The sequence below is a fragment of the Bos grunniens genome, chromosome 1 (assembly GCF_055505025.1).
Source record: "Bos grunniens cultivar Pamir isolate PY7600 chromosome 1, Bosgru_T2T1.0, whole genome shotgun sequence".
Classification (NCBI taxonomy): domain Eukaryota; kingdom Metazoa; phylum Chordata; class Mammalia; order Artiodactyla; family Bovidae; genus Bos; species Bos grunniens.
Window position 1 is genome coordinate 84,378,634 of NC_141165.1, and position 23,163 is coordinate 84,401,796.

A 23,163-nucleotide genomic window follows, 5' to 3' on the forward strand; every position below is an offset into this window, starting at 1 on the left:
ATTATGCCTAACAAAATTGTTATAATTCCACAGCATGCATTTTTTAATGACATCCTGCTGGAGGGAACATAAACTGAAAAAAAAAAAAGATTAATTGGGGAAGATACAAAATTACTAAAAATGATGGTTCCCCATACACTGCAAAAGACGGAAATGTTGATGACAACATAGGGATTGAAAAAGTTATATAACTTCTGCAAACGTAATGGAAATAAAAGGAGAGGTGAAAGAAAGAATGGTAACCTTCATCTTTCTTTAGAAAATACAGATGTTCATGTAAAGTATAATTGGTGATGTGTGATTACCACAGTGAGTTTTGTTGTTTGTTTTAAAAAAATTACTAAATTCAGTGGGATATACTGGATTATATTCTGGAACAGAATAAGAATTTTAATGGAAAAACTGGTGTAATTCAAATAAAGTATGTACTTTAGTTAACAGTAATGTGCTACCGTAATAATGTTAATTTCTCAGTTCTGACACATGCAGCATGCTGCTGCAAGGTGGTAATCTTAGGAGGAGTTGAGTGAAGGTAAACAAGAGCTCTCTGGACTACCTTTGTAACTTTTCTGTAAATCTAAAATTATTCCCAAAGAAACAGTGTATTTAAAGACAAGCAAACAAACAAAGAAGCTGGAGTCCTCCAACTAGGTTTGAAATGAAACCTTGAAACCTCCTTTCCAAAATCTTCAGCAACCTAAAATTTCAGAAGAGTGCCCTCTAGTGGAAGTAGTAGATGAGAATGTCCCTAAGGAGTATGATTAATCCAAATCTTTGTAAAGGAGGTCTCTCTCCACCCCTTACGAAAAAAGGTGAAAGTAACTAACATTTTTGTAGTCTTTTCCCTGTTTCAGGAGCAAAATTTGTTCATTTTTGTATAGAAACTTTTTAAAAAAACAAACTGAAGACTGCACGTAATTCTATCCCTGAGAGCCTTTATGATTTAATGAAGGAACAGCCCTCTGAAACACACACACACACAAATCAAATTATGCAAATTCCTTTTCTCTCTTAACACAGAATAAACATTTCTGTATACCCTTAAATTGTCTTTCAGTTCAGTTCAGTTCAGTCGCTCAGTTGTGTCCAACTCTTTGCGACCCCATGAATCACAGTACGCCAGGCCTTCCTGTCCATCACCAACTCCCGGAGTTCACTCAGACTCACGTCCATCGAGTCAGTGATGCCATCCAGCCATCTCATCCTCTGTCGTCCCCTTCTCCTCCTGCCCCCAATCCCTCCCAGCATCAGAGTCTTTTCCAATGAGTCAACTCTTCGCATGAGGTGGCCAAAGTACTGGAGTTTCAGCTTTAGCATCATTCCTTCCAAAGAAATCCCAGGGCTCATCTCCTTCAGAATGGACTGGTTGGATCTCCTTGCAGTCCAAGGGACTCTCAAGAGTCTTCTCCAACACCACAGTTCAAAAGCATCAATTCTTCGGCACTCAGCCTTCTTCACAGTCCAACTCTCACATCCATACATGACCACAGGAAAAACCATAACCTTGACTAGACAGACCTTTGTTGGCAAAGTAATGTCTCTGCTTTTGAATATGCAGTCTTTAGGACCACAATTCCATCACTGTCATGAACCACAGCACACAGTATTTCAATTCACCTCATTGCTGAAAGTACACATTTTTGTGTTCTGAAACCTGCCCCCAGGTCATGTGCTAACTTCTTTGTTCCTGAAGACTCTGAGGTATATTTCCACCACCAAGGAGAGTCACTTTCCAGACTGGCAGCTGAATGGGCCCCCAGAGACCATCTGTACAACTTCCTCCTTACATTTAGGGAGAAGAGACTTCCCCAAGACTGGGGTGGTGAAATGCTGCTGGACTCAGGACCCGTTATAAAGGGTTTTTTTTTTTTTTTTTCTGATCATAAAGTTTTGAGAATGGCCAGATACACATTAGCTACAGTTCGGTCTTAGATTTCATTAAGTAGATTTCCTTTTTTATTTTCCTCGCACCTCTCAGGCATTTAAACCTTCCACCTTACACTTCAGTATCTCATCCTTCCTATTTCTTCAGTTAATTAAGCAGTTCTGTAACACTTAACTTGGGATCAAACACGGTTTCACCTCTCATACATTCTTTCCACCTATCTACCAGCTCTCTACCTCTCTACCTTACGATTATACAGTGGAAGTGACAAATAGATTCAAGGGATTAGCTCTGATAGACAGACTGCCTGAGGAACTATGGACAGAGGTTTGTGACACTGTACAGTGATCAAGACCATCTCCAAGAAAAAAAAAATGCAAAAAGGCAAAAATGGTTGTCTGAGGAGGCCTTACAAATAGCTGAGAAAAGAAGAGAAACTAAAGGTAAAGGAGAAAAGGAAAGATATACTCATTTGAATGCAGAGTTCCAGAGAATAGCAAGGAGAGATAAAAGCCTTCCTCAGTGATCAATGCAAACAAATAGAGGAAAACAATAGAATGGGAAAAACTAGAGATCTCTTCAAGAAAATTAGAGACACCAAACGAACATTTCATGTAATGATGGGCACAAAAAAGGACAGATATGGTATGGACCTAACAGAAGCAGAAGATATTAAGAAGAGGTCCAAGAATACACAGAAGAACTATACAAAAAAATATTCATGACCCAGATAACCACAATGGTGTGACCGCTCACCTAGAGCCAGACATCCTGGAATGCAATGTCAAGTGGGCCTTAGAAAGCATCACTACGAACAAAGCTAGTGGAGGTGACGGAATTCCAGTGGAGCTATTCCAAATCCTGAAAGATGATGCTGTGAAAGTGCCACACTCAATATGCCAGCAAATTTGGAAAACTCAGCAGTGGCCACAGGACTGGAAAAGGTCAGTTTTCATTCCAATCCCAAAGAAAGGCAACACCAAAGAATGCTCAAACTACCACACAATTGCACTCATCTCACACGCTAGTAAAGTAATGCTCAAATTTCTCCAAGCCAGGCTTCAACAGTACATGAACCATGAACTTCCAGATGTTCAAGCTGGATTTAGAAAAGGCAGAGAAACCAGAGATCAAATTGACAACATCTGTTGGATCATCAAAAAAGCAAGAGAGTTCCAGAAAAACATCTACTTCTCTTTTACTGACTATGCCAAAGCCTTTGACTGCGTGGATCACAACGAACTGTGGAAAATTCTTCAAGAGATGGGGAGACCAGACCACCTGACCTGCCTCCCGATAAGTCTGTATGCAGACCAGGAAGCAACATTTAGAACTAGACATGGAACAAGAGATGGGTTCCAAACTGGGAAAGGAGTACATCAAGACTGTGTATTGTCACCCTGCTTATTTAACTTATATGCAGAGTACATCATGCAAAATGCCAGGCTGGATGAAGCACAAGCTGGAATCAAGATTGCTGGGAGAAATATCAATAACCTCAGATATGCAGATGACACCACCCTTATGGCAAAAAGTGAAGAAGAATTAAAGAGCCTCTTGATGAAAGATGAGAGTGAAAAAGTTGGCTTAAAACTCAACATTCAGAAAACTAAGATCATGGCATCCAGTCCCATCACTTCATGGCAAATAGATGGGGAAACAATGGAAACGGTGACAGACTTTATTTTGGGGGGCTCCAAAATCACTGCAAATGGTGACTCCAGCCATGAAATTAAAAGATGCTTGCTCCTTGGAAGAAAAGCTATGACCAACCTAGACAGCATATTAAAAAGCAGTGACATTACTTTGCCAACAAAGATCTGTCTAGTCAAAGCTATGGTTTTTCCAGTAGTCATGTATGGATGTGAGAGTTGGACTATAAAGAAAGCTGAGTGTTGAAGAACTGATGCTTTTGAACTGTGGTGTTGGAGAAGACTCTTGAGAGTCCCTTGGATTGCAAGAAGATTCAACCAGTCCATCCTAAAGGAAATCAGTCCTGAATATCCATTGGAAGGACTGATGTTGAAGCTGAAACTCCAGTACTTTGGCCATCTGATGCAAAGAACTGACTCATTTGAAAAGACCCTGATACCGGGAAAGATTGAAGGCAGGAGGAGAAGGGGACGACAGAGGATGAAATGGTTGGATGGCATCACCGACTCAATGGACATGAGTTTTGAGTAAGCTCCGGGAGTAGGCGATGGACAGAGAAGCCTGGAGCTGCAGTCCGTGGGGTTGCAAAGAGTCGGACACAGCTGCGTGACTGAACTGACCAGCTCAAACTTCCTACTCAGCTCTTCCTTCCTGGTCTGTACTGAGTAAAATGGGATGTGAGATAGCAAAATGGGTCACAAGCCATGGAGTGCTATGTGCAAGGCCCCTGGTGACCTGGATCAGTGAGAGAGGAGTTCTGACCCACGGAGGGCTGGTTTCCTTAATAAAGATGACAGTTTCACTGCAGGGACATGCCAAGGTTGGCATGAAGGGTCGAGATGGAGAAGCCATGTGTATCACAACGGTGGGCAGCAGGGGTTGGGAAAAAGGCCGTTTCTACTCCAGTCACAGGGATTTACAAATACTGTATTTAAGCCAAACTCTAGGACCACCAGGCAACCTTGGCCCTGGCAACCTTGGTTCCTATTCCTGATTCTTTAAAAATCTTTTTCACCCTTTAAAATATGAGATATAGCTAACATATAACATTGTATATTTGTGGGGGTTTTGGAAGAAATTTTGCTATTCATGTGCTGCTCAGAACCAAAGAACTGACTCAGTGTGACTAACCTCCGCCTACCTCCCCCAGCTACACACCTTCACACCTAGAGTCACTGCTAAGTGGGACCTGAACGATGACCTGGTCCACAGCTGAGCATCTGCAGGAACGGTGCTTTGTCAGAGCCTCACCAGCTCCCTGAGCTCATTATCTTCACTTACAGAGCAAGTTCAGAAAGATGAACCGCGCTGCCTGGCTCAGGGACTCAGGGCCAGCATGGGTGTCCAGCCACCCTGCTGTCCACCGCACCGCATCTAGAACCATCGACAGGCTTGCAGAGCCCCAGCAGCACCCCCATTTGATCCTCACAATCTCTGTAATGTAGGCAGGGGAGGTCTCCTGATTCCTGTTTACAAAGGGAGAAACTCAAACCCAAGGAGTCCAGTGCAGAAGCATGGCCACCAGGCAGGTGAGAGCCTAACAAGCCCCATCCCTGCTCAGCACCCTCTCTTCTCCTCAGCTCTGCTGCCCTCAGGGCCCAGTGGAGAGTCTCTCCTCACCCCAGGGGGAACCGGCTCACTCTCCACACACTTCCAGACATACCATCTCTCTTGGCCACAGGACACATAGGAGCACACAGATCTGGGCAGGGCAGATACCACACCCTGAACTTGATTTCTAGCCTTTGGGGCCTATTGGAATGTTCTGGCCTCTTTCTTCATACTTATATGTATTTTCTTTTAAAACTAGGACTTTTAGAGTCAGTGTATGAGGGCGTGTTAGTCTCTCAGTTGTATTTGACTCTTTGAGACCCCAGGGACTGTAGCCTGCCAGGCTCCTCTGTCCATGGGATTCTCCAGGCAAGAATACTGCAGGGGGTTGTCACGCCCTCCTCCAGAGGATCTTCCCAACCCAGGGGTCGAACCCAGGTCTCCCACATTGCAGCCAGATTCTTTACTGTCTGAGCCACCAGGGATGATGTGTGGTTCTTTTTATTAACTAATTGTTTTTTATATAACTAATTGAATGATGTGGCTTTAAGAAGGACAAACATCAGAGGCCTCTGTCCTGACCTGCGGGTGCTGGAAGCAGGGTCTGGAACAAGCAGTGCTTATTGTCAAGGTTGTCAAGAGCCTCAGGCACAGAATTAGCAAGACGTGGGGGCTGGGACTGGAGCCTCTTCAGACAGCAATCTGATACCTGGTGTTTGGCTCTGTACACACACACACACACACACACACACACACTCTGTGCCGGCTCCAGCCAGTCATTCTCAACATGCAGACTTTCTTTCATTGACAGAAACAGCCCCCCTGCAGAATTCCTACAAAGCTTCTTACACCAGGTCGACAGCATCGCTCAGAAGCACAGAAGGGAAAAAAATGACTAAGCGCTCCTTCCTCACCAAGAGGGACTCAGTCCTTTCTTGCATCCCAGAGGCTAGCAGGGGAAAACCTTTAAAGGCACAGGAGTAGTCTCAACACGAGGGCGACCCTGCACTCATGAAGCAGGGGATGGCCACTGTCCTGGCAAGTGAGGAGGCTGGCTGGAAAGTCCTGCTCCCTGTGGGCCCAGCCCCCCACCCACAGACTGCGGCTGCTGACCCCTCCTCCACAGGTGCTCAGGATGCCCTCGGACAGCTGTGCTAGGAGTGGGGCTACCTCGTGTTTAATGGCCGAGGGAGTGAGTGGGCACGGTCCCTGTGGAATGTGCCCTCTCTTGTGGAGACATGCAGAAATCCATGCAGCCCACACAAATGACCTCTCCACAGAGTCATAGGTCACACTCAGGCTCTGGCGCCATTCATCCGGTGCCCTGACCAGCCCAGCTGGTGCACACTTCGAGGATCAGTGAAAATAACCCAATTCTCCCTTCAGGCAAGTTTCCACATCTTATCTGTCTGATCCCTCCCTTCTCTTGTGTGTTCTGCATCACTGAAATTCCTGGTAAATCCCAATGTTTTATCCTGTCTGTTAGACAGGGCCTTGCCTGAGAACAAAGGCAGGGCACAGGTGAGTGGAGGGAGTCCTATGGAGAGTTTTTCATCTGTATGATGAGAACGATAGATAATAGACTCGGCCCTGCCTACCGCCCTGGGGAGTTCCTGCTGAGGCAGTGGGGTGTAGTGGGTAACGACAGGGTTTCTGAGCCAGACTTCTGAGCCAGGTTCAGATCCCCAGGTCTGCCAATTATAACTATGATAATGGTGATGATGTTTTCTTGGGCATGTTACTTAAACTCACTTAATCCCAGTTTTCTCTTCTGGGAAACAAATATTTAAAGGTCTTTGCCTCGGGCCGTTAGAAGGATTATACCAAACAGTGTTTGTGAGTATAGAACACATCATGTGTGGCTCATGACACAACCTCAGCCGCGGTCTTAAAATGCTTAGTGAGCTGAGTGATGTGATACAGTGTATGTGGTATTGACGGGCCGTTCTTCTCGCCACCTCCCCCAGCATGGCAGGAAGTGGGTCTTCAAATCCCTCAGTATGTGCCCCAAAGCCACAAAGCCACCCTCTGAGAGTTAAGTCACAAAACTGTAAAGGCCAAAGACCACACAGGAGGTAAACACATCACCTTAGCCACACAGAGTGTCTCCAGGGCCTCACAGTGGGAATGCGTAAACGCTCCCTTCTGTACCCGAGGGTCAGGCGGAAGCCCAGCTGGTTGGCAATAGACACAGACAATAAGAGGAGGTCAAGGGCGAGGATGCCCACTGTGGCCAGAGAGTAGAGACAGATGCCCCGGCTGCTGCAGCCCAGCATTACAAAACATCTGAACTGTACAATGCTGGGAGCAAGAAAGGCTGCAAACCAGAGGAAGTGGCGACATGGGGCCCAGCATCTGACCACAGGCCTCAGCCCCTTTGGTGTGTGGTCTGGAGGAGCAAGGTCACAGTCAGGCTGTGGCCAATCTACCAAGGGCCTCCCACCTGGTGAGGTGGGTCAGGACGGCTCACCTGTCTTCAGAAGGTTTGCTTTCAAATCCCACCCCCCTCAGAACATGCTTGCTGAACGAGCGAGTGACGGAACAGGTGGGTGAATGCGGCATCACACTCATCAAGTAAAATACCCTCTTGCTGCCCTTCAACCATCAAGGATCCAGAATCTTTAAGAAATACTGCTCTGAAAAGCCAGGGAGACCACCCCATCCCACCACCCTGAGCTGCTGCTGGTTGACTGACAGGCTTACAGCTTAATTTTCATCATTACACCTTCCAAATGTGGAAAACTCAGAAGTGGCCACAGGACTGGAAAAGGTCTGTTTTCATTCCAATCCCAAAGAAAGGTAATGCCAAAGAATGCTCAAACTACCACACAATTGCACTCATCTCACATGCTAGCAAAGTAATGCTCAAAATTCTCCAAGCCAGGCTTCAACAGTACATAAACCATGAACTTCCAGATGTTCAAGCTGGATTTAGAAAAGGGAGAGGAACTGGAGATCAAATTGACATCTGTTGGATCATCAAAAAAGCAAGACAGTTCCAGAAAAACATCTACTTCTGTTTTATTGACTATGCCAAAGCCTTTGACTGCGTGGATCACAACAAACTGTGGAAAATTCTTCAAGAGATGGGAATACCGGACCACCTGATCTGCCTCTTGAGAAATCTGTATGCAGGTCAGGAAGCAACAGTTAGAACTGGACATGGAACAACAGACTGGTTCCAAGTCGGGAAAGGAGTACATCAAGGCTGTATATTGTCACCCTGCTTATTTACCTTATATGCAGAGTACATCATGAGAAACGTTGGGCTGGAAGAAGCACAAACTGGAATCAAGATTGCCAGGAGAAATATCAATAACCTCAGGTATGCAGATGACACCACCGTTATGGCAGAAAGCAAAGAAGAACTAAAGAGCCTCTTGATGAAAGTGAAAGAGGAAAGTGAAAAAATTGGCTTAAAACTCAACATTCAGAAAACTAAGATCATGGCATCCAGTCCCATCACTTCATGGCAAATAGATGGGGAAACAATGGAAACAGTGACAGACTTTATTTTGGGGGGCTCCAAAATCACTGCAAATGGTGACTCCAGCCATGAAATTAAAAGACACTTGCTCCTTGGAAGAAAAGCTATGACCAACTTAGATAGCATATTAAAAAGCAGAAACATTACTTTGTCAACAAAGGTCCATCTAGTCAAACCTATGGTTTTTCCAGTAGTCATGTATGGATGTGAGAGTTGGACTATAAAGAAAGCTGAGTGTCGAAGAACTGATGCTTTTGAACTGTGGTGTTGGAGAAGACTCTTGAGAATCCCTTGGACTGCAAGGAGATCCAACCAGTCCATCCTAAAGGAAATCAGTCCTGAAGATTCATTGGAAGGACTGATGCTGAAGCTGAAACTCCAATACTTTGGCCACCTGATGTGAAGAACTGACTCATTTGAAGAGACCCTGATGCCAGGAAAGATTGAAGGTGGGAGGAGAAGGGGATAACAGAGGATAAGATCGTTGGATGGCATCACTGACTCGATGGACGTGAGTTTGAATAAACTCCAGGAGTTGGTGATGGACAGGGAAGCCTGGAGTGCTGCAGTCCATGGGGTCGCAAATAATCAGACACGACTGAGTGCCTGAACTGAACTGAACATCTTCCAAAATTTCTACAATAAACACATCTTACTTTTAAGAAGAGCATAAACAGATTAGCAGAAGACCCGAAGGGTCACACATCCGACAAGCTACACTGTCCCCTGCTCGCATATTCAACAGTCTGAACTGGGAGGTTTATAATCCCATTTGAGCTGCAGTGTCTATGTCTAGTGAGCTTCTCAGTTATTCAGGACTCAGGGCTTTGCCACGTGTCGTGTACATGTGTTTCAGGTAATGAAGCAGGAGGACTGTGCTGGGGGAAGGCAGGGGTTCGGGGTGGGGGATGGGGGCAGCTGAGCTTCTAAAAATATATTTCTTATTTAACAAGTGCAAACGTACTCATTTCCACTTGCCTCACTTATGAGTGTGATCCCATCCCCTTGGAATTTATGTAGTTAAGCAAATAAATGTCTAAAAAGAGAGAGAATGGAGGAGAGGAAGGAAAAGGGCTGGAAAACACAGAAATGGCCCAAAACAGTCAGAGAGACAAATTTCCAAACTTTCCAAGGTCACAGTCCAATCCTGACCTCAGTTAGGGTTTCCACAGAGTGAGAGTGAGTATAGCTTCCTACTCTCTCCCTCCCTCTTCCCCCTCCCCATCTCCCCAACACGTCCCTTCCCCTCACTGAACACACTCTGTGCTCAGGCTCCCTCTCTCCCTGGAGCCTTGGACTCAGCCTGGACTGCTGGCTCCCAGTCGCCAAGCCATGCACCTTGGGTGTCTTGCCCACTCTGGATCAAACCCAAGAAACAAACAGCATTGAATGCAGGACTTGGGGATACATGACCCTGAGTGGTCTCTGGTCTGAAATAGAATCTCTCCCTCAAAACCCAAGCTCTCAGGGACCAGCTGTGTTTGGTCCGGGACGGAGAGATAAAGATGAGGGCAGCCCAGGCCTCCAGACCTAGAAGCCTGTGCACAGCCTGGCAGGGGAGGCAGGTCCCTGCAGCCCTCCAGGCCACAGGGCACACAACAGAAGGGGTGTAAGAGATGTATGGGCTGTGGGCACCCCAGGGAGGGAGGCTCTAATCCCTGGGGTGTGTGTGGGGTGGGGGAGTAGGTGGTATCTGGGTATGATTCTGACATGTGGAAACTGGGCCAGAGAAGACCCAGGAAGAAAGGCCCAGAACCCTGGGGACAAGGGAGTAGTCCATGGCCAAGGGGGACATATAGGTCAGGGCAAGGAAGGGCACAAGGCCCGGGCAGGTGTGCATGGCCTGGAGCCTACGCCACAGGGTCTGGACTCTACCCCTGAAAATCACAGGCTCCAAGTCTTTCAGATTTCCAGGTTCACTATGAGTTCAACAAGTATGGGGGACTGACTCGGGACCTCTGGCTCATTACTTTGCCAAATAAGGCCACTACGACCAAAACCAAAACCTCAGCATCAACTAACCACTTCCTATTATCATCAAGTTATAAAAAGGTATTTAAACATCAAAAGAGTGGGAGAACCCAACCAACCCAGACCGAAGGTATCCCCCACTGACACCACTTGTCCATGATGCTCTCCTTGTTCTCACTGGCTGCAAAGGGAAACTTCCTTCTGTGGGGAGCTTGTGGGGCTGAGAGGGACAGGACCACAGGCCTGAGAGTTATACCCATTTCTGTATCACAGAATGTGATGTGTCTTGTTCGCAGATCCAAAAATTCACAATGAGGCAAAGCTTATGAAAGTGCCAGGCAGGATGCCCTCCAAGGGCCTCCGTGTATCACCATGACAGCACCACAGGGAGCAGCTGGTGCTCCTTGAGGGGGAAGAAAGGCTTCCCTGGTCACATGGGTTTGGGAACCATGGAGCCTCTTTAAAAAGTTTGTCATTCAGCATTTATTTCTCTAAGACATGACTGTTTCCAGTGACTCAGTGTGCAGAGCTTCCCTGACTCATCTGACCACAGAAAGTCCTCCCCAGCGCGGACTGTGTACGAAAGTCCTTGGAAGATGCTTATTCACTATTCAGCAGGCATGAGGTCGGCGTGGAGGAGCAGAGAGATGCAGGTACCATGGAGGCACGGGCAAGCCCGGGTGAAGGAGGACACACACACCCACCAGCAGACCCCGCACGTACCTCGAGGTCGGAGTTGATGGAAGAGACCTGGGAGGAGCTGCTGGACGACACACGGGCCTGGATGACCTGGACCGGAGGGTAGGAGGGGGGCTCCTGCAGGGACGTGGCTCCTGTGTCTGTCTGTCCGTCGCCAGGCAGCCTGCTGGCACTGCAGCTCACCTGCAAGGTGTGTGGGGAAGGGCAGGCAGAGACTTAGTTTGCATCTTTATTTTTTGCACTGTCAGGGCGTTCGTGTCCTTCAGGGTTCCAAAGGTAGGAAAGGATGTAGCATGCGGCGGTCTCCACCATCCTCCCGAAGCCACCGAGCTCCCCCTAGAGGCAGCCAGCACTCGTTTGCATGTCCTTCCAAACTTTCTGTGCACACACGAGCAAATGCATGGACACGTTCCCCCCATTTCCACTAACAGTAGTACACTCTATAGTCTCTTATGCATCTTCCTTTCTTTTCCACTTAACAACATGCCTTAGAAATAGTACTACAGCAGATCTGTTTTTGTAGCATTGTATAGGTGTTCACAATCTGTTTAACCAGTCCCCTGCTGATGGATGTTTTAGGGTATTCCCAATCTCTTGCTTTTACAATCATTACTGAGTGTGGTAAATTATATTTTACATTCAAAATTTCTGAATATACAGGATAAATTCTTAGAAGTGGAATTGCTGAGTCAGAAGGTATGCACACTTGTCATTTGGATAGCTCTTGGCAAAAGTAGGTCTTCCCTTGTGGCTCAATGGTAAAGAATCTGCCTGCAATACGTGAGACCTGGGTTTGATCCATGGGTTGGGAAGATCCCCTGGAGAAGGGAATGGTTACCCACTCCAGTATTCTGGCCTGGGGAATTCAATGGACTGTACAGTCGATGCAGTTGCAAAGAGCTGGAAATGACTGAGCGGCTTTCATTCTTACTTCCACTTGCCAAAAGTGCACTCCATAGAGGCTTAACCAACACACCTGCCAGCAGCCTATGAGAGTGCCTTGGGAAGGGTTAAGGGAGGAAGAAACTTGTGAGATTATCTATCTATCATCTGTCTATATCTATCTATCTAGACTTCCCAGGTGGCCCCGCAAATGCAGGAGACATGAGACCCAGGCTCGATCCCTGGTTGGGGAAGATCCCCTGGAGGAGGAAACAGCAACCTACTCCAGTATTCTGGCCTGAAGAATCCCATGGACAGAGAAGCCTGGCAGGCTATAGTCCATAGATTCTCAAAGAGTTGGACACGACTGAGGCGACTTAGCAAGCACCCATATCTATCTATCTATCATCTATCTCTCTGTCCATCTCAGAAGAGAGCTTCCTCCCACAGGGCACACAGGTTTCCACAGGGATCCTCGAGGCTATGGGCTGGGGTTTCAGTTCAGTTCAGTCGCTCAGTTGTGTCCGACTCTTTGTGACCCCATGGACTGTATACAGCACCAGGCTTCCCTGTACATCACCAACTCCCGGAGTTTACTCAAATTCACGTCCATCGAGTCGGTGATGCCATCCAACCATCTTATCCTCTGTTATCCCCTTCTCCTCCCGCCTTCAATCTTTCCTGGCATCAGGGTCTCTTTAAATGAGTCAGTTCTTCACATCAGGTGGCCAAAGTATTGGAGTTTCAGCTTCAGCATCAGTCCTTCCAATGAATATTCAGGACTGATTTCCTTTAGGATGGACTGGCTGGATCTCCTTGCAGTCCAAGGGATTCTCAAGAGTCTTCTCCAACACCACAGTTTAAAAGCATCAATTCTTCGGTGCTCAGCTTTTTTTGCAGTCCAACTCTCACATCTATACATGACTACTGGAAAAACCATAGCTTTGACTAGATGGACCTTTGTTGGCAAAGTAATGTTTCTGCTTTTTAATATACTGTCTAGGTTGGTCATAACTTTTCTTCCAAGGAGTGTCTTTTAATTTCATGGCTGCAGTCATCATTTACAGCCCCCACCCCCCAAAATAAAGTATCTCACTGTTTCCCTTGCTTCCCCATCTATTTGCCATGAAGTGATGGGATCAGATGCCACGGTCCCATAGTTTTCTGAATGTTGAATTTTAAGCCAACTTTTTCACTCTCCTTCTTCATCAAGAGGCTCTTTAGTTCTTTCTTTGCTTTCTGCCATAAGAGTGGTGTCATCTGCATATCTGAGGTTATTGATATTTCTCCCAGCAATCTTGATTCCAGCTTGAGCTTCATCCAGCCCAGCATTTCTCATGATGTATTCTGCATATACGCTAAATACACAGTCTTGACGTATTCCTTTTCTGATTTGGAACCAGTCTGTTGTTCCATGTCCAGTTCTAAATGTTGCTTCCTGACATGCATACAGATTTCTCAGGAGGCAGGTCAGGTGGTCTGGTCTCCCATCTCTTGAAGAATTTTCCACAGTTTGTTGTGACCCACACAGTCAAAGGCTTTGGCATAGTCAATAAAACAGAAGTAGATTTTTTTCTGGAACTCTCTTGCTTTTTCTGATGATATAACAGATGTTAGCAATTTGATCTCTGGTTCCTCTCCCTTTTCTAAATCCAGCATGAACATCTGGAAGTTCATGGTTCATGTACTGTTGAAGCCTGGCTTGGAGAATTTTGAGCATTACTTTGCTAGGGTGTGAGATGAGTGCAATTGTGTGGTAGTTTGAGCATTCTTTGGCATTGCCTTTCTCTGGGATTGGAATGAAAACAGACCTTTTCCAGTCCTGTGGCCACTGCTGAGTTTTCCAAATTTGCTGGCATATTGAGTGCAGCACTTTCACAGCATCATCTTTTAGGATTTGAAATAGCTCAACTGGAATTCCATCACCTCCACCAGCTTTGTTTGTAGTGATGCTTCCTAAGACCCACTTGACTTCACATTCCAGATGTCTGGCTCTAGGTGAGTGGTCGCACCATCGTGATTATCTGGGTCGTGAAGATCTTTTTTGTACAGTTCTTCTGTGTATTCCTGCCACCTCTTCTTAATATCTTCTGCTTCTGTTAGGCCCCTACCATTTCTGTCCTTTATTGAGCCCATCTTTGCATGAAATGTTCCCTTGGCATCTCTAATTTTCTTGAAGAGATCTCTAGTCTTTCCCATTCTATTGTTTTCCTCTATTTCTTTGCATTGATCACTGAGGAAGGCTTTCTTATCTCTCCTTACTATTCTTTGGAACTCTGCATTCAAACTGGTATGTGTTTCCTTTTCTCCTTTGCTTTTTGCTTCTCTTCTTTTCACAGCTATTTGTAAGGCTTCCTCAGACAACCATTTGCCTTTTTGCATTTCTTTTTCTTGGGGATGGTCTTGATCACTATCTCCTGTACAACGTCATGAACCTCCGTCCATAGTTCTTCAGGAACTGTATAATCCCTGGAATCTATTTGTCATTTCCACTGTATAATTGTAAGGGATTTGATTTAGGTCATACCTGAATGGTCTAGGGGTTTTCCCTTCTTTCTTCAGTTTAAGTCTGAATTTGGCAATAGGGAGTTCATGATGTGAGCACAGTCAGCTCCCGGTCTTGTTTTTGCTGATTGTACAGAGCGTCTCCTGGAGAAGGCAATGGCATCCCACTCCAGTACTCTTGCCTGGAAAATCCCATGGATGGAGGAGCCTGGTGGGCTGCAGTCTATGGGGTCGCACGGAGTCGGACACAACTGAAGCGACTTCACTTTCACTTTTCACTTTTATGCATTGGAGAAGGAAATGGCAACCCACTCCAGTGTTCTTGCCTAGAGAATCCCAGCGATGGCAGAGCCTGGTGGGCTGCCATCTATGGGGTCGCACAGAGTCGGACACAACTGAAGCGACATAGCAGCAGCAGCAGCAGCACAGAGCATCTCCATCTTTGGCTGCAACGAATATAATCAATCTGATTTCTGTATTGACCACTTGGTGACGACCGTGTGTAGAGTCTTCTTTTGTGTTGTTGGAAAAGGGTGTTTGCTATGACCTGTGCGTTCTCTCGGAGAAGGCAATGGCACCGCACTCCAGTACTCTTGCCTGGAAAATCCATGGATGGAAGAGCCTGGTAGGCTGTAGTCCAAGGGGTTGCTAGGAGTTGGACACGACTGAGGGGCTTCACTTTCAATTTTCACTTTCATGCATTGGAGAAGGAAATGGCAACCCACTCCAGTGTTCTTGACTGGAGAATTCCAGGGAAGGGGAAGCCTGGTGGGCTGCCGTCTATGGGGTCGCACAGAGTCGGACACGACTGAAGCGACTTAGCAGCAGCAGCAGCAGCAATGCATTCTCTTGGCAAAACTCTATTAGCCTTTGGTCTGCTTCATTCTATAGTCCAAGGCCAAATTTGTCTGTTACTCCAGGTATCTCTTGACTTCCTACTTTTGCATTCCAGTCCCCTATGATGAAAAGGACATCGTTTTGGGGTGTTAGTTCTAGAAGGTCTTGTAGGTCTTCATAGAACCGTTCAACTTCAGCTTCTTCAGCATTACTGGGTGGGGTATAGACTTGGATTACTGTGATACTGAGTGGTTTGCTTTGGAAATAAAGAGAGATTATTCTGTCATTTTTGAGATTGCAGCCAAGTACTGCATTTCAGACTCTTTTGTTGACCATGATGGTTACTCCATTTCTTCTAAGGAATTCCTGCCAACAGTAGTATATATAATGGTCACTGAGTTAAATTCACCCATTCCAGTCCACTTTAGTTCACTGATTCCTAAAATGTTGATGCCATCTCCTGTTTGACCACTTTCAGTTTGCCTTGATTCATGGACCTAACATTCCAGGTTCCTATACAATATTGCTCTTTACAACATCGAACTTTACTTCCATCAACAGTCACATCCACAACTGGATGTTGTTTTTGCTTTGGCGCCATCTCTTCATTCTTTCTGGAGTTATTTCTCCACTGATCTCCAGTAGCATATTGGGCACCTACCGACCTAGGGAGTTCCTCTTTCAGTATCCTATCCTTTCGCCTTTTCATACTATTCATGCAGTTCTCAAGGCAAGAATTCTGAAGTGGTTTGCCATTCCCTTCTCTGATGGACCACATTTTGTCAGAACTCTCCACCATGACCCGTATGTCTTGGGTGGCCCCACATGGCATGGCTCATAGTTTCATTGAGTTAGACAAGGCTGTGGTCCATGTGATCAGATTGGATAGTTTTCTGTGACTGTGGTTTTCAGTCTGTCTGCCCTCTGATGGAGAAGCATAAGAGGCTTATGGAAGCTTCCTGAGAGACTGACTGAGGGAGAAACTGGGTCTTGTTCTGATGGGCGTGGGCATGCTCAGTAAATCTTTAACCCAATTTTTTGAAGATGGGTGGAGCTTGTTCCCTCCCTGTTATTTACCTGGGGCCAAACTAGAACTGACTCATTTGAAAAGACCCTGATCCTGGGAAAGATTGAAGGTGGGAGGAGAAGGGGACATAAAGGATGAGATGGCTGGATGGCATCACTGACTCGATGGACATGAGTTTGAGTAAACTCTGCGAGTTGGTGATGGACAGGGAGGCCTGGTGTGCTACAGTCCATGGGGTCGCAAATAGTCGGACAGGACTGAGCAGCCTTCACTTTCACTTTCAAACTACGGTGGAGGTAATGAAGACAATGGCGGCCTCCTTCAAAATGTCTCATGCATGCACTGCTATACTCACTGCCCCCAACCCTGCAGCAGGCCACTGCCAACCCACGCCTTGGCCAGAGAGTCCTGGACACTCACGGGCAAGTCTGGGTCAGTCTCTTGTGGGGTCACTGCTCTTTCTCCTGGGTCCTGGTGCACACAAGGTTCTGTTTGTGCCCTCCAATAGTCTGTTTCCCCAGTCCTGTGTAAGTTCTGGCGGCTCTATGGTGTGTTAGTGGTATCCTCCTCCAAGAGGGCTTATGCTGCACCCAAAGCCCCTGCCCCTGCAGCAGGCCACTGCTGACCTGTACCTCTGCAGGGGACACTCAAACCCAGTTCTGTCTCAGTCTCTGTGGGGTCTCTGGGTCTTGGTGCGCACAAGGTTTGTTTGAGCCCTCTGAGTGTCTCTGGCGGCTATGGGGTTTGATTCTAAACACAATTCCACCTCTTCTACCATCTTGCTATTTCAAATCCTAAAAGGCGATGCTGTGAAAGTGCTGCACTTAATATGCCAGACAATTTGGAAAACTCAGCAGTGGCCACAGGACTGGAAAAGGTCACTTTTCATTCCAATCCCATAGAAAGGCAATGCCAAAGAATGCTCAAACTACCGCACAATTGCACTCATCTCACACACTAGTAAAGTAATGCTCAAAATTCTCCAAGCCAGGCTTCAACAGTACATGAACCATGAACTTCCAGATGCTTAAGCTGGATTTAAAAATGGCAGAGGAAGCAGAGATCAAATTGCCAACATCTGTTGTATCATCAAAAAAAGCAAGAGAGTTCCAGAAAAAATCTACTTCTGTTTTATTGACTATGCCAAAGCCTTTGACTGTGTGGATCACAATAAACTGTGGAAAATTCTGAAAGAGATGGGAATACCAGACCACCTGACCTGCCTCTTGAGAAATCTGTATGCATGTCAGGAAGCAACAGTTAGAACTGGACATGGAACAACAGACTGGTTCCAAATAGGAAAAGGAGTACGACAAGGCTGTATATTGTCACCCTGCTTATTTAACTTATATGCAGAGTACATCATGCAAAATGCCAGGCTGGATGAAGCTCAAGCTGGAATCAAGATTGCCGGGAGAAATATCGATAACCTCAGATATGCAGATGACACCACCCTTATGGCAGAAAGTGAAGAAGAACTAAAGAGCCTCTTGATGAAAGTGAAAGAGGAGAGTGAAAAAGTTGGCTTAAAACTCAATATTCAGAAAACTAAGACCATGGCATCCGGTCCCATCACTTCATGGCAAATAGATGGGAAAACAGTGAGAGACTTTATTTTTAGGGGCTCCAAAATCACTGTAAATGGTGACTGCAGCCATGAAATTAAAAGACACTTGCTCCTTGGAAGGAAAGTTATGACCAATCTAGACAGCATATTAAAAGGCAGAGACATTACTTTACCAAAAAAGGTCCGCCTAGTCAAGGCTATGGTTTTTCCAGTAGTCATGTATGGATGTGAGAGTTTGACTATAAAGAAAGCTGAGTGGTGAGGAACTGATGCTTTTGAACTGTGGTGTTGGAGAAGACTCTTGAGAGTCTCTTGGACTGCAAGGAAATCCAACCAGTCCATCCTAAAGGAAATCAGTCCTGAATATTCATTGGAAGGACTGATGCTGAAGCTGAAACTCCAATACTTTGGCCATCTGATGCAAAGAACTGACTCACTGGAAAAGACCCTGATGCTGGGAAAGATTGAAGGCAGGAGGAGAAGGGGACGACAGAGGATGAGATGGTTGGATGGCATCACCGACTCAATGGACATGAGTTTGAGTAAACTCTGGGATTTAGTGATGGACAGGGAGGCCTGGCGTGCTGCAGTTCATGGAGGTGGAAAGAGTCGGACATCACTGAGCAACTGAACTGAACTGATCTCTCTTCCGTCTCAGAAGACAGCTTCCCTTCACAGGGCACACAGATTTCCACAAGATCCTCGAGGCTGTGGGCTGCGGTTTCAGAGCCAGGCAGTCATCACACTGACACAGCACAGGGGGAACAACCTGCCTTCCAGACCATGTGTCCACCGGCTAACTGTGTTACCTTGGCAAGAAACCTCGTCCTCCTGAGCGTCACTTTCCTAACCTATAGACAGGGCTGGTGGCCCCTGCCTGCCCTCCTCTTAAGTGGTGTCATGAGGGTAAGGTTTAGTAAACGCCCCGGACACATGAGAAGAACAGCTGCTCATACTGGTCCCCAAATCACGCAGGGCTGCAACCCTAGACAGGTCAAGGGCACAGATCCCTGTGAGAGTCAGCTGGAAGGGAGGAAAATCCACAAAGGAAACACAGGCAGAGACATAGGGAGGCGGGGAGCAGAGGCCTCCCAGCCACAACAACGAAAGACTCTATAAATTCCCCAGGCCTGATCACACCTGAGTCAACAGATAAAACGGAGTTTCAAATGCTGCGAGTTGTGGACTCCCAGGACCCCACGCCCTCGGCCCCTCAGGCCCAGCCTAGCCCCAGCTGCGCCTCTTGGGAAATCTCTCATTAGACCAGTGTTCAGGAGGGGATGTTGGGAAGAGTGGGGACCTCACTGGCTCGTTTGCCTGTTTCAAAGGGTAGTCCAAACTGGATGTGTATTAAAGCACATGGCATCATGATACCAAACCACAACATGCCCATCAGGACATTCTCATTAAAAAAAAAAAAAAATCTGCTAACATAGCAGGCATGAAATGGCGGCATAAAAATCATGTCCTTTCTATAAAAGCTCAGGGCCTGGAATCAGACATGCTTAGCATGAAACCTATTTTTGAGATTTTTCTAACTATGGGATCTTGGGCAAGTGAGTTAACCCTCTCTGTGCCTCAGTCTAAAACAATAATAAAAGTATTAAATATAATAATTTAGCATAATAATAATTCAACAATTTCTATAACAATAGAAATAACACTTGTATCTACTTCAAGTTGTTATAAGAATTTGTGTTGATGATAATTTTAAAAAACATTTATCAAGCATTTACTGGGTGTCAGCCATTATGCCAAGTAAGAAGCTGTATAACTGTAAGGAAAGGCACAGATCTGGGTAGAGACAGGTATGAATCCTGGTTCTAACACCAACAGATCATGTGACCTTGAGCAAGCTGCCTAACCTCAACTGGCCCCTTTTCCTTCTCCATAAAATGAGCATGGTAACCTCAAGGGTTGGGTGTTTGGATTAAATGATGTAATCTATGTAAAGCACTTAGACCAGTACTCTAAGCACTATAACCAGCACTCTAAGCACTATGACCAGTACAGTCATCACCAGAAGGGTTGGTTTTTATCAATTACTCAGAGCCTGACAGGTAGTTAGCCCTAATAAACAGACCACCACGGGAATGATGACTCTTCTGCCCAGGCTAGAGGCAGGGCTCCAGGCTCCCAGCTGGGAGCTGTCATGAAGACAACGCTCGCCCTCTGGTGGACACAGAAGGAAGAGAACAAGAGAACACAGTCTTCTCCCAGAGTCTGTTTCCCAGCAGGCATCCTCTCAAGACTCAGGTACAGGGAGTCTTGCGTTTAAGTGAACACAACTTTTCCATTATTGTTCTTTATTTTGCATCATTCTTTTTTATTTTGCATTATTATTTTTCAGAAATTCCATGATTTCAAAATTTCTAATGTAAAGTGTTGGCCAGATGCTGCCAGGGTTCCCTGTGCTTTCCCCAGGGCTTCCAATCACCCACCTACCCACCCACCCTCCTGATGGAAGAAGAGTTTAATGGCCAAAACAGGCTCTTAATTGTGAAAACGTGCTCCGAATCTCCCTGAACTTCACTTACATCACATACAGGCTATTTGCACCCACTTCCCAAGGAACAACAATAAGTAAAACCTCTCTATCAGGACCAAACTCTGAGTGTCAGCATGTCCCAAGGTCAGCTCAGTGGGGCCCCTACTACTGAACTCTTCGTTCCAACACACCTATGCTGAGAGCCTGTGACTCGATGCACCAGGGTTGACGCAGATGAGACAGAAGCAGACAAAGTTTATATCCAAGCAGGAGACAGAAAACAAAAGTAAAAGATCATGAAACGTGCCTTGCAGAGCATTTTAAAAGGTAATAAAGTAATACAGACGGTGACTGCAGCCATGAAATTAAAAGACGCTTACTCCTTGGAAGGAAAGTTACGACTAACCTAGACAACATATTCAAAAGCAGAGACATTACTTTACCAACAAAGGTCCATCTAGTCAAGGCTATGGTTTTTCCAGTGGTCATGTATGGATGTGAGAGTTGGACTGTGAAGAAAGCTGAGTGCTGAAGAATTGATGCTTTTGAACTGTGGTGTTGGAGAAGACTCTTGAGAGTCCCTTGGACAAAAGGAGATCCAACCAGTCCATCCTAAAGGAAATCAGTCCTGGGTGTTCAAGGACTGATATGGAAGCTGAAACTCCAATACTTTAGCCACCTGATGCGAAGAGCTGACTCATTTGAAAAGACCCTGATGCTGGGAAAGATTGAGGGCAGGAGGAGAAGGGGACGACAGAGGATGAGATGGTTGGATGGCATCACCGACTCAACGGACATGGGTTTGGGTGGACTCTGGGAGTTGGTGATGGACAGGGAGGCCTGGCGTGCTGCAGTTCATGGGGTCGCAAAGAGTCGGACATGACTGAGTGACTGAACTGAACTGAAAGTAAAACAGCAGAAGAGGTAATACACCCATTTGACTGGGTGGTGGGGGAAGAAGGCCTTCGGAGAAAGTGACGTTTTTACTGAACAGAAAGATGAGAAAGAAGCAGACATGTAAAAAAATCAGGAGGAAGAGCATGTAGGCAGAGGAATGAAGAGATATTCTGTGTAGCCAGAGAGGAGTGAAGCGGGGTAAAAGTGGAGGCAGTCAGGGATGGGGCAAGCACGGGTCTCGGAGGGTCTAACAGGTCTGTGTTAGGAAATTAGATTCTATTCTGTGTGAAATGGGAAGCCAGAAGTGAAGTGAAGTCACTCAGTCATATCTGACTCTTTGCAACCCCATGGACTATATACAGTCCATGGAATTCTCTAGGCTAGAATACTGGAATGGGTAGCCTTTCCCTTCTCCAGGGGATCTTCCCAACCCAGGAATTGAACCCAGGTCTCCTGCATTGCAGGCAGATTCTTTAGCAGCTGAGCCACAAGGGAAGCCAGAGGAGTGCTTTAAACCAAAGAGTAACAAGATGTAATTTACGTTTTAAACAGACCCTTAGGGTTACTGGTTGTAAGTGGAGGGGATAGGACAAAAATAGCAGTGAGGGGCAAACCAGTGACAAGTCTCCTGGATCTACTTGTTTCCCACTTTTTAAATTGAAGTACAGTTGATTTACAATGTTATGTTAGCTTTAGGTGTACAGCAAAGTGATTCAGTTATACATATTCACCTGTATATGCCTATATTCTTTTTTTAAATTCTTTCTCATTATACCTGCCAGACTCCTCTGTCCACGGGATTTCCCAGGCAAGAATACTGGAGTGGGTTGCCATTTCCTTCTCCATAGGATCTTCCTGACCCAGGGATCGAACCCAGGTCTCCCACATTGCATGTAGATTCTTTACCATCTGAGCCACCAGGGAAGCCCTACAGTTTATTACAAGATATTGAATATAGTTCCCTGTACTATGTAGCAAAATCTTGTCATTTATCTATTTTATACATAGTTGTGTGCATCTGTTAATCCCATGCTCCCAATTTATCCCTTCCCCTACCCTTCCACTTTGGTAACCATAAGTTTGTTTTCTATATCTGTGAGTCTATTTCTGTTTTGTAAATAAGTTCATTTGTAGTATTTTTTAGATTCCAAATAAAAGTGGCATCATATAATACTTGTCTTCCTTACTTCACTTACATGATAATCTCCAGGTTGGATCTACTTTATTTTTATTTATTCATTTTTTGGTTTTGTCCGTGCCATGTGGGATCTCAGTTCCCCAAACAGGGATCAATACCTATGTTCCCTGCATTGGAAGCGCAGAGTCTTAACCACTGGACCACCAGGGAAGTTCCTGGATCTACTTTAAATGAAGTATTTACAAGACTCGCCCACAGGTGAGATGGGCATAAGCATGTAGTGAGGAGAAGAGGAGGATCTGGGTTTGCCCCACTGCACTGACATGAGGAAGATAGGGAGAGGAGCGGGAGCCGGTCTGGGCATGGAAATCCAGAATTCCATATTATACACGGGGTGTGTGAGATGCCATGTGGTGATAATGAAGAGGTAGCAGAGCAGCCAAGACTAGAAAGGATGGAGACACAGGCAGGGGAGATCGCAAGGGCTGGCAGGTGGGGCTATGGGATCAGAGAAGGGAGCCCTCCTGAGGTGGAACTGGGGCACTGCAACCTTGAAGTCAGGCTCACCGGGAGGAG

The 23,163-nt window shown here is 46.0% G+C and overlaps 1 protein-coding gene across 19 annotated transcripts in view; it reads right to left on the reverse strand.

Moving 5' to 3' along the window:
• TMEM44 (transmembrane protein 44) overlaps positions 1 to 23,163 on the reverse strand; it is a 49,362-nt gene that overhangs the window by 10,397 nt on the left and 15,802 nt on the right. For 18 of the 19 annotated variants that reach the window (XR_015134217.1, XR_015134211.1, XR_015134230.1 and 15 more), the window contains one exon: positions 11,271 to 11,429. Coding sequence is in view for 9 of the 19 variants with exons in the window: in XM_086320359.1 (XP_086176485.1) it covers positions 11,271 to 11,429 (159 nt within the window). In the remaining 10 variants the exon portion in view is untranslated. Of the gene's footprint in view, positions 1 to 11,270; positions 11,441 to 12,537; positions 12,617 to 23,163 lie in introns of all 19 variants that reach the window. The other variant, XM_086320457.1, reaches the window with a different exon arrangement.